The sequence below is a fragment of the Poromitra crassiceps genome, assembly GCF_964638095.1.
Source record: "Poromitra crassiceps genome assembly, chromosome: 6".
Lineage (NCBI taxonomy): Eukaryota > Metazoa > Chordata > Actinopteri > Beryciformes > Melamphaidae > Poromitra > Poromitra crassiceps.
This window is the reverse complement of record NC_139627.1, coordinates 10,953,995-10,972,337: the sequence shown is the minus strand read 5'-3', so window position 1 is coordinate 10,972,337 and position 18,343 is coordinate 10,953,995. Positions and strand designations below refer to the sequence as shown.

The following is an 18,343-nucleotide window of genomic DNA, read 5'->3' as shown; positions in this document are numbered from 1 at the left end:
ATTGGGCTTCAAACTTCAAACGGCCCAAATCGGGCTTCAAATGGCCCAAATTTTTTGCCGCCGCCCTACAGACGCCGGCACGCGCGTCGGCCCGTATCGGCCTGGCCTGCTTGCTATCTAATGCCCGGCCTGAATTAGGATCCCAGTCCGCCCCTGTCTATAGGTCTATAGGTCTGTCTATAGGTCTATAGGTCTGTCTATAGGTATAGAAATATGAAATCGGAGGACAGGTGAGGAACAGGATGTCGTGACGTGAAGGCTTGTCTCTGGTGAAACCAAACCCAGGAGCGGACCGCTGGATCCTCAGTCCAGATTTGTATCCGAGTCAACAGTGTGGTCTCATCCTGAGGTTTGTGCAGGGAGGATGGCCTCAGTGCTAACCCACATCAAACATCAGCTATTGTCCTGTTCAATCAGTCAACATTTGCTGAACGACTGAAACATCTGACATCTGATGACTATGACTGGAGCTGCAGCGCTCCAAGAGCTTCCAGTGGGTTTTCTGAAAAACTTCTGCTACTTCTTATGAAATAAAGCCAATAAGATATCTGCAATGTATTCTCTGTTGATCTGGCTATTTCTCTCTTCAGTACTGAAGGGTTTGGGATCAAATAATTGTCAATTAAGTAATTTTTTGAATTGTTTGATAATGATTCCCCCAAACCCCCCCCCCCCCCCACACCCAGATAAACGTAAAAAATTACAATCAGTTTTATTTCAATATTTCAAACAGACAGTAAAGCGTCTGAGTTTTTAGAAAAGCGCTCTATAAATTAAATGTATTATTATTATTATTATTATTATCATTATGATTATTATGATGATGATGATGAAGATTATGATGATTATTATTATAAATTTCTTACATCTCATTAATTAGCTGAAGTGAAAATTATCAGATCGATTTAGTAAATTTAACGGAGAGCAGAACCTTTCATTTGACATGTCCTTGGAAAGGATGCGCTTTCCCGGTGGCTTTCTTAGTGGTGCTAAACCAACAAAGTTCAAAACATCAAGATAATTGCACCTAAGGCACAAGGTAGCACACACAGATCTTCAGGACAAAGGATTCTCTATTTCACCATCTATTTGGCCATGTCAGGTAGTACTAGAGGAGCTCACCAGCTAGTTAGCAGCTGCGCAGCGAACACCAGATAATGTTAATAATCTTGAACAATCTCCTTTTTATTTCTCCTCAAAAAGAAGCTCCAGGCAGCTTTTTACACACAAAAACCACCGTGTGTGAACGCAGCCTGTGACCACACTGTATCTCTCAATCAATATACAGATCCTTTCCAAAAAATTAGAATATCATGGAAATACCATGGATGACCGTGGGCTTCAGCGGATTGTCAAAGCAAAGATGATTCAAAAATTTGGCGATTCAGAGGGAGTGGACTGAGGCTGGAGTCGGTCATAACTGAGAAGTACGGTAACTGCTGATTTTCTTCACACTATTCTAATTTCTTGAAATACTGTTTTGGGGGTTTTCTGGAGCTGTAGGCCAAAATTATGAAAAATGAAACAAATAAAGGCTAGAAATATTTCACTTTGTGTGTAATGAATCTATAATCTATGAACGTTTCACTTTTTGAAAGGTATTATGGAAAAAGACAAACTTTTCTATGATATATTTTCTTTTTTGGAAAGGATCTGTATAATACAGTCAGGGTAACTGGATCACAGAAGCTCGCATGTTAACTGATGAACTTACAGAGTATTTGCTCTTCTTGATGCAGAGGAAGACTTTCCTCTGAAACTCTGGCAGGTGGTGGAAGGCTCTGTCGTTGGCCTTCACCTTCCAGCCAATTTCTGGAAACAGACAGACACAAACAGGCGTTCAATACCACCATCTAAAAACACACACAACACAACACAACACAACACAATGCAACACAACACAACACAACGCAACGCAACGCAACACAACACAACGGACAATGCAGGTTCAAAGGTCAACAGCAGAGAATTAATTTGCATCGTTTGAATCACTCTTTCCGTCCGTCCTCTCTCTCAGTCTCTACTACTTTCCCTCTCCGGTGCCAAATTGACGCAGGTCCCAAATAGACGCGGGGTCTGGCTACATGTTTTGGTAAATAAACGCCAGTCTCAATTTGACACCGGGGTTATTAATTGAAGTTTTATGGTATGTAGGCTATCAGACAAACCTGTTTAAAGGGAACCCTCTGATGTCACGGGACCTAGAAAGCAGCACATTTTCCTCTTTTTCTGTCACTCCTGACTCTCCATAGTGATGATGTATGCTAATCCACACTAGATGTCATAAACAACTGACTTCTTCCAACAACTTCTTGTGCGTTTCATGTTGTGTAACCTGTTTCTATGCCAAGTCAGCTAATTTGCCTGGCTAATTTGGATGCCCCGTGCTGCAAGGCAAGCTAACTTGGCTAACTCCACTGTCGAGTCAGTCAGTCAAACTAACTGTGAGCTAGCTTAGCTAATAGCTACCGTTACTCGCTAGCTAATCAAACTGCTGCTTTCCAATGAAAAACACAAACTGAATGTGAGCGGTAGGCTAATGTTACTTGTTTGAAGTATGGCTGTTTGGCAGCTACATGTGACAATAGAGGGTATGCATGTGATGTCACAGAGGCAGAAGTCACTGTGGGGTCACGCCCACTGAGTCACAGCAAGACTGAGCTTGAATGCAGTAATCAGCCTAGATAACTGACACCTGCTGCTCAGGGAGGAACTTGACACTCATTCCCGATTGAGGGGGCGTGTTCCAGTGGGTGTGCATACCCTCTATTAGCTACTGTACTGAAAAATACACACCAAATAGCAGTTGGCACGGTCAAACCATATTTTATTCAAGCCTACTATTCATACTGGTTTAAATACACAATTTGATACCATTTCCAATCTTTGCTGAGCAAGAATTTTGTGCAACAAAAATGTAACGCAATTAAGTCCCAAATTGACAGACGTGGGGTCTGCCTACACATTTTGGTAAATAAACACCCGGGCTATTAAGTTTTACGGTATTTCTTCTTTTCTTAATGTCTTTGCGTGTCTGCTTTGGTGTTTGTTTATCTTGTCTGCCTTTGTTTTTTTTGGGTAAAGAACTGTGAAAAGGGTGGGGGGAGGGATCTGGGTGTGGTCTGTGGTAAAGACCTGTAAACAGTGTGGGGGGAGGGGTCTGGGTGTGGTCTGTGATAAAGACCTGTAAACAGTGTGGGGGGAGGGGTCTGGGTGTGGTCTGTGATAAAGACCTGTAAACAGGGTGGGGGGAGGGGTCTGGGTGTGGTCTGTGATAAAGACCTGTAAACAGTGTGGGGGGAGGGGTCTGGGTGTGGTCTGTGATAAAGAGCTGTAAACAGGGTGGGGGGAGGGGTCTGGGTGTGGTCTGTGATAAAGACCTGTAAACAGTGTGGGGGAGGGGTCTGGGTGTGGTCTGTGATAAAGACCTGTAAACAGTGTGGGGGGAGGGGTCTGGGTGTGGTCTGTGATAAAGACCTGTAAACAGTGTGGGGGGAGGGGTTTATTTGTTTATTTAAAGGATCCCCATTAGCTGACGCCATGGCATCAGCTAGTCTTCCAAAGACTGGGTGTGGTCTGTGATAAAGACCTGTAAACAGTGTGGGGGGAGGGGTCTGGGTGTGGTCTGTGGTAAAGACCTGTAAACAGTGTGGGGGGAGGGGTCTGGGTGTGGTCTGTGATAAAGACCTGTAAACAGTGTGGGGGGAGGGGTCTGGGTGTGGTCTGTGATGAAGACCTGTAAACAGGGTGGGGGGAGGAGTCTGGGTGTGGTCTGTGATAGAGACCTGTAAACAGGGTGGGGGGAGGGGTCTGGGTGTGGTCTGTGATAAAGACCTGTAAACAGTGTGGGGGGAGGGGTCTGGGTGTGGTCTGTGATAAAGACCTGTAAACAGTGTGGGGGGAGGGGTCTGGGTGTGGTCTGTGGTAAAGACCTGTAAACAGTGTGGGGGGAGGGGTCTGGGTGTGGTCTGTGGTAAAGACCTGTAAACAGTGTGGGGGGAGGGGTCTGGGTGTGGTCTGTGATAAAGACCTGTAAACAGTGTGGGGGGAGGGGTCTGGGTGTGGTCTGTGGTAAAGACCTGTAAACAGTGTGGGGGGAGGGGCCTAGGTGTGGTCTGTGATAAAGACCTGTAAACAGGGTGGGGGGAGGGGTCTGGGTGTGCTCTGTGATAAAGACCTGTAAACAGTGTGGGGGGAGGGGTCTGGGTGTGGTCTGTGATAAAGACCTGTAAACAGTGTGGGGGGAGGGGTCTGGGTGTAGTCTGTGATAAAGACCTGTAAACAGGGTGGGGGGAGGGGTCTGGGTGTGCTCTGTGATAAAGACCTGTAAACAGGGTGGGGGGAGGGGTCTGGGTGTGGTCTGTGATAAAGACCTGTAAACAGGGTGGGGGGAGGGGTCTGGGTGTGGTCTGTGGTAAAGACCTGTAAACAGTGTGGGGGGAGGGGTCTGGGTGTGGTCTGTGGTAAAGACCTGTAAACAGTGTGGGGGGAGGGGTCTGGGTGTGGTCTGTGATAAAGACCTGTAAACAGGGTGGGAGGAGGGGTCTGGGTGTGGTCTGTGGTAAAGACCTGTAAACAGTGTGGGGGGAGGGGTCTGGGTGTGGTCTGTGGTAAAGACCTGTAAACAGTGTGGGGGGAGGGGTCTGGGTGTGGTCTGTGGTAAAGACCTGTGAACAGTGTGGGTGGAGGGGTCTGGGTGTGGTCTGTGATAAAGACCTGTAAACAGGGTGGGGGGAGGGGTCTGGGTGTGGTCTGTGATAAAGACCTGTAAACAGGGTGGGGGGAGGGGTCTGGGTGTGGTCTGTGATAATAGGCCTTGTGTCCGTTCGGGGTTTTGACCACCAGACTTTTTTTTTATCCGGTTGTTTGGAAATAATTTCATAAACTCAGGACAGCAGTCATCCCATCCGTTCTCATCCCATAGAGAGATGTAAGGTCAAGCAATACACCACCAATTTATGGAAAAAAAGAAGCATTACGGTAATATACATCATATAAAACGAGTTGGTGCATATAAATGCAGATAAATAATTTTTGCATTTTTGGACCAAACTCCGCAAAAAGCACTACAAAAAAATACAGTATCACTTGAATGCTATTTTTTTCTAATGCAGACTTCAACATGTGATGGTCTTTCTTAAATCTTTCCCACACCTCTTTTCATTGGAAATAGAACAAGAGCAGTTGGTTTAAAGGAAGAGCCAAACACAAAGCAGTGTCTTGCCTGGAGGCCACAGGTTTGGGTTCCAGTCCTGCTGTCACACTGTCAATACATCTACCTGCTATTATTACTACTACGTGTACTGCTTTTGGCTTTATCAGTGTTGCCAACTCCTCTCCAAGGAAAGTAGCTACTGGCTGCTCAGAAAGTCGCTAGAAGTCACCAGATGATGTCATACGCTAATTTGCAAATCAATTTTGCTACATGATGCCGTCTAACGTTAGCCCGTTTGAATATTAAGTGCTGATTCCGCCCGCACGGCCCAGATTCGGAGTACACCGCTAACAATTAAAGGTAAACCCGGTCCTATACAGACCCTGCTCTCAGGCGGCAGAGGGAGGGAGCTGCACTGTGCCAAATGCTTTGGGATTCAAGACATCAACGTTGCTTCCCATGGTCAGAAAAAGCGGCCAGATTTGTCGCTAGTCGATTTTGAGACATCCATTCACCAGGAGGGTCTGAAAAGTAGCAACAAAAGTTGCCAAGTTGGCAACACTGCTTTCTATAGTCTGTCTTTTTATGCATTTCATATTTTACCTTAACGCTATCTTAAATGTATCTTACTTTTATTATTATTTATTATTATAATTTAATTTATTTTTGCTTTCATCCTACAATTATACCACCATTTACTTAATGTTTTCTCTTTCTCCGTCCTATAAATTTAATCCGTGTTTATTACAATGGCGTAACTATGGGTGTGCCTGGGTGTGCCAGTGCCACCCACACAGGCAGCTGGCACACCCAAAAAAAGGGGGGGGAAATTAAGGTTTTTGTTTGTCTGCAAAACACATCAGCTGTCATGCACAGCCTGTCATGCGTCAGTGTCCGACTGTCCGCTGACCTATGATTCTGTGCCCCAGAGCATCATGGGAAACTAGCTACGCTGTCTAGTAGTAAAGTAAACAAATGCAGCCGCGCAGTGCCAAATCAAGAAGACATGAAACAGAGCTCGCTTTTAAGCTTTTTCCACAAAGGCAAGAAACGTCGCATTGACGAGGAAGAAGATGACTCGTCGTCGCCCTCCCCCTCAACAAGTGCGGCTTGTAGTGCACCCGTTCCCGCACCTGTATTGGTGGTGTACAGTGGAGAGACAGACGATGATGAAGATGATGCAGCCGAAACAATGACGTTAATAACAGCGGGGGGACGCAGCCAAAAAAACACACCGGTGGTTTGTGCAGCAGCAGAGCCAGAGGACACTAACGCTACAGATCTCTCTGCAGTAGACAAACCTGCATGCCAACCAAACTTGCGTTCTTTCCAGACTAGAACACTCTTTGGAAAAAGTAGGTGAGACTTTTTTGAGATACCAAAGTGGTTTTACATGTTGCCAAAAAATACAATTTAATTGACTGCTTCTACCTGCTAATAATGAGTGTGAAAAGGAGCAAATATTGATGATTATGGTCATATGGTCCTATCTTCATATTCCTCTAAATCTGGCTTGAAAAGGCCAATTTTTTGAGGGTTGGCCCCTCTGGCACACCCTGTCTTTCTGTGGCACACCCAATGTGCCAAGTCTGGCTACGCCAGTGGTTTATTATTGTTTATTGCCTTTTAAATTCATGATTTGAGTATTCTGCTTTTATTATGTGTAAACTTAGTTTTTAAAGGTGCTAATATAGAAGTGCTATTATTATAATAGCTGTCATAGCTCACCGCTGGTTCTGAGCTCCAGGGGGGGGTGGGGCGCTCCTGGAGGAGGGACCACCGTTTCTGCATCAGAGCCCACATCCAGCTCGTCGTCCGTCTCGTCGTCACTGTAGGGCATGACCTCATCGTCAGGCCCCAGGGAGCCATGGGAGTCCGTCCGCCGCCGACTCATCGCTACGCCTCAGATCTCTGGAACAGGGAGAGAATGGATGGATTGGTGAATTGGTGAATTCTGAACACCGACATATCTCCCTTCCTCACTACCCTCATCAATTCCTCTCTGTTCTCAGGTCTGGCTCCTCTAAAGACTGCTAGAGTCAAGCCTCTGCTTAATAATAATAATAATAATAATAATAATAATAATAATAATAATAAAGGTAATAATAATAATAATAATAATTATTATTATTATTATTATTATTATTATTATTATTATTATTATTATTAATAATAATAATAATAATAATAATAACAATAACTGTGAATGTTGTTTACCCCTGACTGAATAAATCCAATAAAGTATATTTAAAAAGAAAGAAATATTGAGGTAAAGAGAGAGAGAAACAAAATAAAAAACACACTGTCAGCTGACGGGCAGCAACGTTTTCTGAAATCACACCCCATGACTGTGCACTTTGAAGAGGAAACTCTCTGTGCTTTTGACAGTGGCCCAAAAGAAAATTCATTCACTCACTAGTAGTCCACACCCGGGGGTGTAGTCCACACCCGGGGGTGCGTGCTCCACAACACCATGCAAACTTGCCAGAAATAAAGCTAGGGAAATGGAAAATTCAGCATCGTCAGTCCCTGCCTGATTATCTTTGGGTTGTGGACAAAACAAGACATTTGAGGTCAGATCGACAGATTCATCAAGAATGAAAACAATCATTAGGTGCAGCCCTAGATTCAACAAGCACATTTCTGCCCCCTTCCACTCTGTGTGTGTGTGTGTGTGTGTGTGTGTGCGCGCGCGTGTGTGTGTGTGTGCGTGTGTGTGTGTGTGTGCGTGCGCATGTGTATAGTGTACAGTATATGACGTTGGGGAGTGTGTGTACGTCTGTTGAAGTGTGTGTGCGCAGGTGCGCATATACAAAGGTAGAGGCAACTGAGAGGAATGTGACCACACCCTCCTGCTCACAGTCGTCATCGTCAGGTGGTCACAGTGTTCCTGGTCTATGTAGCACACACCTGACTTTACATTTCAGTCAGCCTTTCCACTTGGTCAATGGTAAATGGCCTGCATTTATATAGCGCTTTTACCCAAAGCGCTTTACAATCAGTAGGTACATTCACCCATTCACACACCGATGGCGGCAGGCTACCACGCAGGGTGCTGGCAAGCCATCAGGAGCAATTTGGGGTTCAGTATCTTGCCCAAGGACACTTCGACATGCAGACTGGAGGAGGCGGGAATCGAACCACCGACCTCTTTTATCCAAAGCGATTAGTGGACGACCCCGCTCTACCTCCTGAGCTACAGCCGCCCCTTCTGTCTTTTCCTAGCACTTCTCTATGAAGCATCATCATTGTTCTCAGATGACTGATATATATTGACATCTATTGTAGACTTTACTGGGTTGGTTCATTAGGTCCGTTGTAATGCTGTTGATGTAGGAATTGAATCTTTAAATCTCATTGTAAGTCACTCTGGATGAGAGAGACAAGATGATAAATGACTCAAATGTAAAGCCGTTTTCCTAACACCTTAAATCCTAAACATATAGGCTATTTCTGCTCCTCCCCATAGAGACACTGCATGAAATAGGCCACGCCCATCACGGGGGAAAGGCTCCGTTCATTTCCACACACCAGCGTCATTTTCCTTGAATTAAACCTAGCTAAAAGCTGTTGTGTGGTGGGGCTGCGCAGACAACAAATGTAAAAAATCGCCAGTTAAAGTTTTTTTGTACTCCCGAGCAAAACAAGGAAGCCATTGAGAATTGGCGAGAAGAAAACTGTGGATCTAGCTGTCAAGGAAGTAAGTTGGAGTGTTCATCTTCCGTATATACGATCTTTCTGTGCAACACGTAACCATGCACGTGACATAGGAGAACGCCAGGATTGGAGGGGGGGCTTTCCGTTTTCCCCCGTCTTGGGCGTAGTTTCTGAATGATGACGCGTTACGCAGTGTCTCCATGCTGCCACTTCTCATATTTGCATTAAATCGTCAAGGACTTAATATGCACTTTAAGGTGTTTCTGAGTGGAATTCATGTTGTGCTGGTTTTTGATTTCCCTTGGGAACAGCGCAGAACAACAAACATTGTCTGTTTTTGACCAAAGCTGACCTGTAGAACCAGTCTTCTACCTGGAGAGCAACAGACAGACTTCATGGTAAAAGGCAACAGATTTTAGCTGCGATATCAAGATTCAAGACGACTCTTATTTGTCCCTGGAGGGAAATGGCCCCATAACAGATTCAGATTCAGATTCAGATACTTTTATTGCCACGCAACCAGGTTGGTGGTATTTAGTTTCAGTACATGATGTTATAGCTCTGGCAAAACAAGGAAACAGGACATTGATACATTTAGACAATTAAACAGTTACACCTTTCCCACTTCCAACAATAAATACATAAATACAGGATACAAGACCAACAGACGTAAAGTTAGGGGGAGGGGGGAGGGGGGAGAGGGAGGGGGGTGCTGAGGGAGTTCAGAGTCCGTATGGCTGTGGGAAAGAAACTGTTTTTGAAGCGGGTAGTTTTGGTGGGAATTGATCTGTATCGTCTTTTTGAGGGGAGGGGCTGGAACAGGGGGTGGGCTGGGTGGGAGGGGTCCTTAATGATCTTACAGGCACGGGTGATGGTTCGGGAGGTGTATATGGAGTCCAGGGGACTCAGGGGACACACATACTATCCTCATCATTCACTTGCTGCAGCTGGCAGGTTGTTCTCAGCTTCGTTGTTTGAGGGTTTTCACAGAATTTTGTTGGAACCGTTTGAAACCTAGGCTTATTTCCTGTCAGTTATTGTACCAGAAAACACTGCAACAGGAAGTAAGCAGGGGGCAATTTATAATATTTATGATTGAAACCGTCTATATACTCATCTAGAACTCAAACTGGGCTAAAATAAGAATAACAAGGCTAGGTTGAAAGCTAGCATTTGGCCGGCGCGGGAAAACATTGATGAGCCTGTTGTCATGATGCACATTTGTTTACCAGGCAGGCATATTTTGTTACCCCACTTTTGTGTGTCTAACAACTAATTAACGGCCAATGCGGGTGGAAGGTGTTTACGATGATGAAAAATGTGAAAATGGAAAAGAATTGTTCTAAAAATGGCCTACTTACACCAATAAAATGCGATGACAAAAAAGTTATCCAGCAGTGCAGTTTTCTTCAGGTCTTTGTGGAAATCAAACGCACGTCATCACAGAAGCTTCCTCTATGCACAGGTGTGCCTTGGACTGGTCACAATAATGGCTCATTTGCACCACATATCACAGCACAGTACAGCTCTACTCGACCTGGTCTTACTCGTCTCTACTTGATATAGACTCTGTTTCCATAGCAAGTTTACTCGCCTCATAGCGACCGCATATCTGTCCTCCGCCCATAGCCGAAGTAGCCTATAACGTATAACGTTAAAATTTAATCCATACACATAACTTTTAAACGGGTTATGAAATACTGGTGCCTCTAAATGACCTACAGTGTACATGGGCAAATGTGACAATCGGCCAGGAGAACGGATATCACTTTGTTGTTACTCAAACTCACATGCATGCACTGCGCGGGGGACGGGAGTATGCTACGGGGAGAAGGGAAGCCAGCCCACTAGCCCGGCGGCAACTCACCAGGCAAGACCACGGCTTCACTAAACCCCCGCCTCCGGCCGAGCGGAGCCGACGTAGCACACAACAAACAAAGGGCTTCCCGAGGAGCGGACTTTCTCTCTCTCAAAACAATTGAAAACCACCGTCATGTTAAAGCTGAGCAAGGAGATGGATTTTATTTCACCAGAGCCGAAGGCAGCAACACAAAAGACTGATGGAAATAACAGAAGAGAAGGTACAGTAAGCCCCACTAAACTGGTATCCAGCATTGACAGTAGACAGTAAACACGATTCTGCCTGACCAATCAGTCGTCTGCAGTGTTTTCACGTCACAGTATGGTACCGGGTCCACAGCGCTGGAACCTCAACAAAGCAGGGACCAAAACTAGCACGACTCAACCCCGACTCAACCCGGGCTGTCCACGTTTTTGATCGGTGGAATGAGACAAAAAAGCGAGACGAGCTGGACGGGGCCGCGCTGATACCAGCGGTGGAAATGGGCCATAAAAGGCCGCTCTAAAAAGTAGTTTTAAGCACACAACACAATGCCACAGATGTCGTAGGTTGTGAGGGAGCATGCAAATTCACTTTTCCTAAGTCACGCCCATTTTTGTTCTGTGCTCCAATAACAGTTGAGCAAGCTTTTATCAGCCTATGGAATCATCAGCATCCTGATATGCCACACCCGTCAGATTTCGCATGGCAAAAAAAACTGAACCCATTTATCTCCACACCCAATCAGAAACTTCCATATTTAAATGTTAACGGTGCAGATGTTTTTCCTGATTTGATGTAAATAGTCCAATAGCGATACCTGTTGTTGTTGTTTTTTATTGCCATGCAATTTATTGAAACAGATTATTCGCTTTTGGTCTGAAAAGTCTACACGGATTTAAACAAATTTGAGAAAGTGTGCAAAGAGTCGTAAATCTTTCATTTGAACTCATGGAAAAATAGGAGCAAAAACTAAAGTGTTGCATTCATATTTCTGTCCGGGAGATTTCAAGCAGGGCAGAGGGGCATCTTGCCCTGACGAACACAAGTCAAAATGTTGGATAAATTCGATTAATGACATCATCAAACTGTTGTGCAGCAACATTTTTTCCAACCATAATGCTAAATTGACTCTTAACAGTCCTGTCAGCCAGCTGCCTCCCGCCTGCTGCGAGGTTCACCGCGCTGGCACGCCGGCCCGCCGCGCCTCCATGTTTAATGAGCTGGAGGAGGCTATTAGCCAGGCTGATAAGCTTCATTAGTGTGGTTTCCAGTACCAAACACACCTAAACAGCTCAGCAGGCAAGGCAGGGCCAGGCAGGGCCAAACAGAGCCGGGCAGGGCCAAGCAGAGCCAGACAGGGCCAAGCAGAGCCAGGCAGGGCCAAGCAGAGACAGGGCCAAGCAGGGCCAAGCAGAGCCAACACGGGGCTTAGCCAGGCTTCACTCTGTAAAGACGTGCCCATTTTACCATTTAAAACACAAGAATCTAATCCTATAGTACCATAGGTGTAGTGCTTGTGTAACGCGGGGGAACGGCGTTCCCACACTTCTCCAAGGGCTGTTTTGTGCCTTATTATAGCCTGAAGAAGAGTGCGACTGCAACACGTTATTATGGAACCCACCGCGGTTCTTCCCAAGGAAGAAAAACAACAAACACCTGAATAATGTCATATGGACAAACTGGAGGAGTGCAGAAACGCCTGTTGAGCCGTGGGTGGCGGCAGTACAAATCAATTGGCAACTTTGATGGTATTTCAATCTGCGCATTGAGTAGCCTCCCCCTGTGCGTAATTGTGCAGCGCCAGCTCACCTGATCCAGCCGCTTTGGTGTCTGTTACAGCCCCCGATTCGTACGCTACAAGCCGAGAATATGAACTTGTATATTGCTACAATTAACTCATTAACAGTGTGTAACAGACATTCAGGGGGCAACAGAATAGCCTACATTCTGACTGTGTGTACCAGCAGCCACAACGCCACAACGACAACTGGGCCAAGTTAGAGAAAGCGTGTTAAACCAGAATACGGGACTATCTGGGGAAAACAAAACAAATGTGCAGTGCATGGAGACCTAATCATTTATAATTCATGAAATATACCTACTGTACATAATGAATCAGTTATAATTCATGAAATATACCTACTGTACATAATGAATCAGTTATAATTCATGAAATATACCTACTGTACATATGAATCAGTTATAATTCATGAAATATACCTACTGTACATAATGAATCAGTTATAATTCATGAAATATACCTACTGTACATATGAATCAGTTATAATTCATGAAATATACCTACTGTACATATGAATCAGTTATAATTCATGAAATATACCTACTGTACATATGAATCATTTATAATTCATGAAATATACCTACTGTACATAATGAATCAGTTATAATTCATGAAATATACCTACTGTACATATGAATCAGTTATAATTCATGAAATATACCTACTGTACATAATGAATCAGTTATAATTCATGAAATATACCTACTGTACATATGAATCAGTTATAATTCATGAAATATACCTACTGTACATATGAATCAGTTATAATTCATGAAATATACCTACTGTACATATGAATCAGTTATAATTCATGAAATATACCTACTGTACATATGAATCAGTTATAATTCATGAAATATACCTACTGTACATATGAATCAGTTATAATTCATGAAATATACCTACTGTACATATGAATCAGTTATAATTCATGAAATATACCTACTGTACATTTAATTATTTATAATTCATGAAATATACCTACTGTACATATGAATCATTTATAATTCATGAAATATACCTACTGTACATATGAATCAGTTATAATTCATGAAATATACCTACTGTACATATGAATCAGTTATAATTCATGAAATATACCTACTGTACATATGAATCATTTATAATTCATGAAATATACCTACTGTACATATGAATCAGTTATAATTCATGAAATATACCTACTGTACATTTAATCATTTATAATTCATGAAATATACCTACTGTACATATGAATCAGTTATAATTCATGAAATATACCTACTGTACATATGAATCAGTTATAATTCATGAAATATACCTACTGTACATATGAATCATTTATAATTCATGAAATATACCTACTGTACATATGAATCAGTTATAATTCATGAAATATACCTACTGTACATATGAATCAGTTATAATTCATGAAATATACCTACTGTACATATGAATCAGTTATAATTCATGAAATATACCTACTGTACATATGAATCAGTTATAATTCATGGAATATACCTACTGTACATATGAATCATTTATAATTCATGAAATATACCTACTGTACATATGAATGTTATAATTCATGAAATATACCTACTGTACATATGAATGTTATAATTCATGAAATATACCTACTGTACATATGAATCAGTTATAATTCATGAAATATACCTACTGTACATATGAATCAGTTATAATTCATGAAATATACCTACTGTACATATGAATCAGTTATAATTCATGAAATATACCTACTGTACATATGAATCAGTTATAATTCATGAAATATACCTACTGTACATATGAATCATTTATAATTCATGAAATATACCTACTGTACATAATGAATCAGTTATAATTCATGAAATATACCTACTGTACATATGAATCAGTTATAATTCATGAAATATACCTACTGTACATATGAATCAGTTATAATTCATGAAATATACCTACTGTACATATGAATCATTTATAATTCATGAAATATACCTACTGTACATATGAATCATTTAATCATTTATAGCTCCAGGTCATGAAAACTAAGCAATACATGTTTTTCCAGCTGAGAGATTTGAACATTCCACAGAGCAGAGCAGAGCAGCGGGCCAAGAACGATGAGCATTCCACAGTGGTGCCGATTCATTGTTCAGACAGCTGATTGTGAACTGCATCCGTTTTATGATGTCAGTCGGGGAAAGTGGGCGATCTTTGTAATACGTGATCTTTGTAATACGTGATCTTTGTAATACGTGATCTTTGTAATACGTGATCTTTGTAATACGTGAACATCAAAGTGTTAAAATACTTGATCTATGAAGCACAACAGACGGGTTAAAAGTCTGACACATTGGCCATCAGCCTCAGCGTCACAGTTAACCCTTCAGAGGCCGACACATTAGCCATCAGCCTCAAGTCATAACTTTGTCAAGTGTTGATATTTGTTTGATATTTGCAAAAAATGCGTCTAATATAATGCGTTTATAAAATATAAGAATATGGGCCAAAATACCGACATCGGAATTTTGTTTTACTCCCCAATATCGGTATCGGCCCCAAAAATCCAGTATCAGTAATACAGTAACAACAAAAGCTACACTATTCTCTATTTGTTCACCAGCTTATAAATACAATCAATGATGTTTTTGGTTTGTTGTTTGCACTCTGACGTGAATTTTTAAGCTCAGTCTCACCCAGCGACCCAGGCTCATCAATATTCAATTTACTCCAAGATTTGATCCCAAAGCACGCCTTAAACATACAATGACCACCACATCAATTTTTAACACGGGTGACCACATGGGAATCAAGTCGCAGACCTAGGCTGTGTTAACATGTCTCGGGACACGTCAACACGTGTCGACATGTCCCGAGACATGTTAACAAAACACGTGTTGACATGTGATTGGTGGAGCTTCCAGTGACTATTCCTCGAACCACTTTTGGCTTTGGTGAAATGAAGTCTAGCCCCGCCCCACACCACATGCAACTCCCCAAGAGCCAGCCAGGAGGGGGGAGGGAAGGAATCAAGGACACTCTGAAGGGAAGGAAGGAGGGAAGGAGGAGGAGTCAGTGTGACAGAAGATAGAGACAGTCGGCATGTGTGGGAACGCCCACTAAATGTTTTAGGGATGGCGAGCGAGTGGGGTAAAACCGCCTATATATCTCAATGGGCTGACTCACCAAAGGACGGTGCTGCGGCTCTAAACTACAGGTTTGGGGGTTCTAGAGCAGAACATAAGACGTCAGCTAAATTCTAACTTTGCTGAATGGATAGAACAGGGGATTTACCCCACCCTGACCATGCCCCCAGCCAGGTTGAGCCAGCTAACCCAGCGTCTATGACGAGACATCGCCTCAACCTATAGAAGATAGCAAAAAGCTGACTAAGTACTGGATTTTTTTAATTGGTGCAATATAAGTTAACCTTACAGAAAAGAACAGGACGAGTGGAGGAAGTTAGAACATACAGACATTAGATTATTATTATTAATTAATCACACAATTGATTATGGTGATATTTTATATATGCATGCAAATCCATCCTAGTTGAAAATGTTAGATTCAGTGTAACAAAACGAACCAAGGCACAAATGCAACAATTGTATCAATTAAGCCCCTGAATCAGAACAAAGCAAACGAACTAGAGGTGTGAATACACACTTAATTCATCTGTGGAAAGTAATTCATTACACTACTCGTTACATTACTTTTGCATTACTCCGCAACATCGCTTGAGATGTGAGGTAATGAGCTTATCTCCACCCCTCAAAAATTGTAGACCACACTGCCATTCCCCCCCCCCCCCCCCCCCCCCATCTTCCTTGACCTCCTATGAAAGTTGGTGCAACAATGGATCAGCCGGAGCGACGACTGCCTCCGATTGGCCTGAATCAACCTATGTAATGCAATGTAATTTAAGGATTATAACAAGATCATTTCACTTTTTTTTTGTGGGGAAAACCATCAGAGACAAATTATTATTCAAGGGTTAGTTTAAATATCAACCAACAGAGACGAAGAAATCGAGAAAAGATTCCAGAAAATATAGTACAGTAAGTGTGGGAGGAGCCAGGCAACAGACAAACACACCCTCAACATCAGACACTGAACTCCGATTTCAAGCCGAGATAAACCCTTATCTCACCCTTACCTTAAAGCACCTCTTCAAGATAAACTACAGTCCAGGATCATATCAGATCACAGCTACAAGAAGGGGAACTTCCATTCTCCTGGAAAGTACGTGTAGTGTACAAAGTCAACACTTGTCCACTAATGTTTCAACACTGCCGTGTCTTCAGAGTGTCTGATGAAGACAGAGTGGTGTTCAAACGGCTGTGAATCAGTCTGTATACTCCAGTCCCCTGAATTCTGTTGTCTGGAAACACACACAGTACGCCCTTTTAGATGGGCCAAATATCCCACTAATATCCAACTATTGGCATTTTCTTGTGAAGTGAGGCAGGTTATATTAACGAGGTGGCTGGCGATCTAAATGTTGGCATTGCTCCAATGCATTATTTTTCTGTATTTTTATTTAATGTATCCTGCCCCTTTTCTGGCGTGAATCAGTGATTCCCACAGGCTGAAATTCGACTTTCTTAACAGTTAATTATACTTTACATTGACGGAATATGCCGACAGAAAAAAGCTCTCTCTTGCATGAGCGTCAGGCACATAAGACTGCGTCAAGTCAGCCAGAATGTAAGTAGGTAATTCGCTTTAGCTCTTTCAAAATAAAAACCTTGTTGTAACGTTAACAGTCATTTTCATTTTGAGTAATGCTTTACAGCCACATGCAGTTTCATTCCATATGTAACATTAACATCACGACGAGTATTTTGATACAATGTTTGCTCCTTTGTTGGTTGAAACACCTTTTTCTCCTTTAACGTGAATCAGTAAGGCTATTTGTTTAAATGACATTTTTAAAGTTTTACACGGAAGTCTCCATTTTGTTTTGGCTGACCTGACGCTGGGCGGCTGGGTGAGGAGGGAGAAGGGAGGGGGAACAGAGAGCCAACAGCCGTGGAGAAACTGAAGGGGTTGAGAGTGCGATGGAAAAGTTTAAAAGGCGATGCTGCTGCTGCTACGTACCCCATGCTGCTGTCCTGGGTAACAAAAAAAACTTTACATGTAAGAAATAAAAAATAAAAAGGTATTATGAAAGTTTTTGGTTTTGGGCATCTAAATATTTGTGTGTTTGAGATCAATAATGCTTTACTTTGATTGGTAGTAGTGAAATAATTTTACTCGTTGCCTTTCATTTAAAAGTAATCAATGTATTTAAATACTGCATCACTGTAGTACTGTATACAGTGGCAGCCACTGTAGAAATCCATTTATGCTGCATTAGTACCGTAGTTGTTGTGGAACTACTCCTTTATGCATTTATACTGCATTAGCGCAGCCACTTCTTTCTTGATTATACAACAGACGTAAATGAGTATAATCAAAATACTGTAACGCCTCTTACCACACTGCTCACTGAAACAGCTGAAAGGTGGGTTTGCCTGTTTAGTTATTATTAGTAACTGGAGCAGCCTGCAGTACAGGTCTGACTGAGTCTGTAACCCACTCATCTGGACTGACTTTGGATCAAAAATGTCTAGTCATACTCCAGTTGAACGATGTGACACACCAGGAAGACTACACATTTTAAAAGACCTGTGCCACTCCTACACCTACACACCTACACACACACACACACACACACACTCCGTCATCACAGCCGGCATGCGTGGTATTCTCCGGTGGCATCCAGTAAATAAGTGTGTTTCCTTGATTGTGAAACACAGAGGTGCTACTGCTAACCAGAGGATGGACTGTTTGAATAGCTTGAGAGTAGGGGTGCCTGTGATAGTAAATGATTGATCACATGTGGTCACATGTGGTCACATGA

At 42.7% G+C, this 18,343-nt stretch overlaps 1 protein-coding gene across 1 annotated transcript in view; it reads right to left on the bottom strand.

Annotated features, from left to right (window-relative positions):
- The window catches only part of atp8b1 (ATPase phospholipid transporting 8B1), a 104,317-nt gene that overhangs the window by 69,239 nt on the left and 16,735 nt on the right, over positions 1-18,343 (bottom strand). Inside the window, exons 2-3 of the mRNA XM_083639137.1 lie at positions 6,884-7,066; positions 1,715-1,812 (exon numbers count right to left, since the gene is read on the bottom strand). Coding sequence (XP_083495263.1) covers positions 1,715-1,812; positions 6,884-7,049 — 264 coding nt within the window. The 5' untranslated portion in view covers positions 7,050-7,066. The remainder of the gene's footprint in view (positions 1-1,714; positions 1,813-6,883; positions 7,067-18,343) is intronic.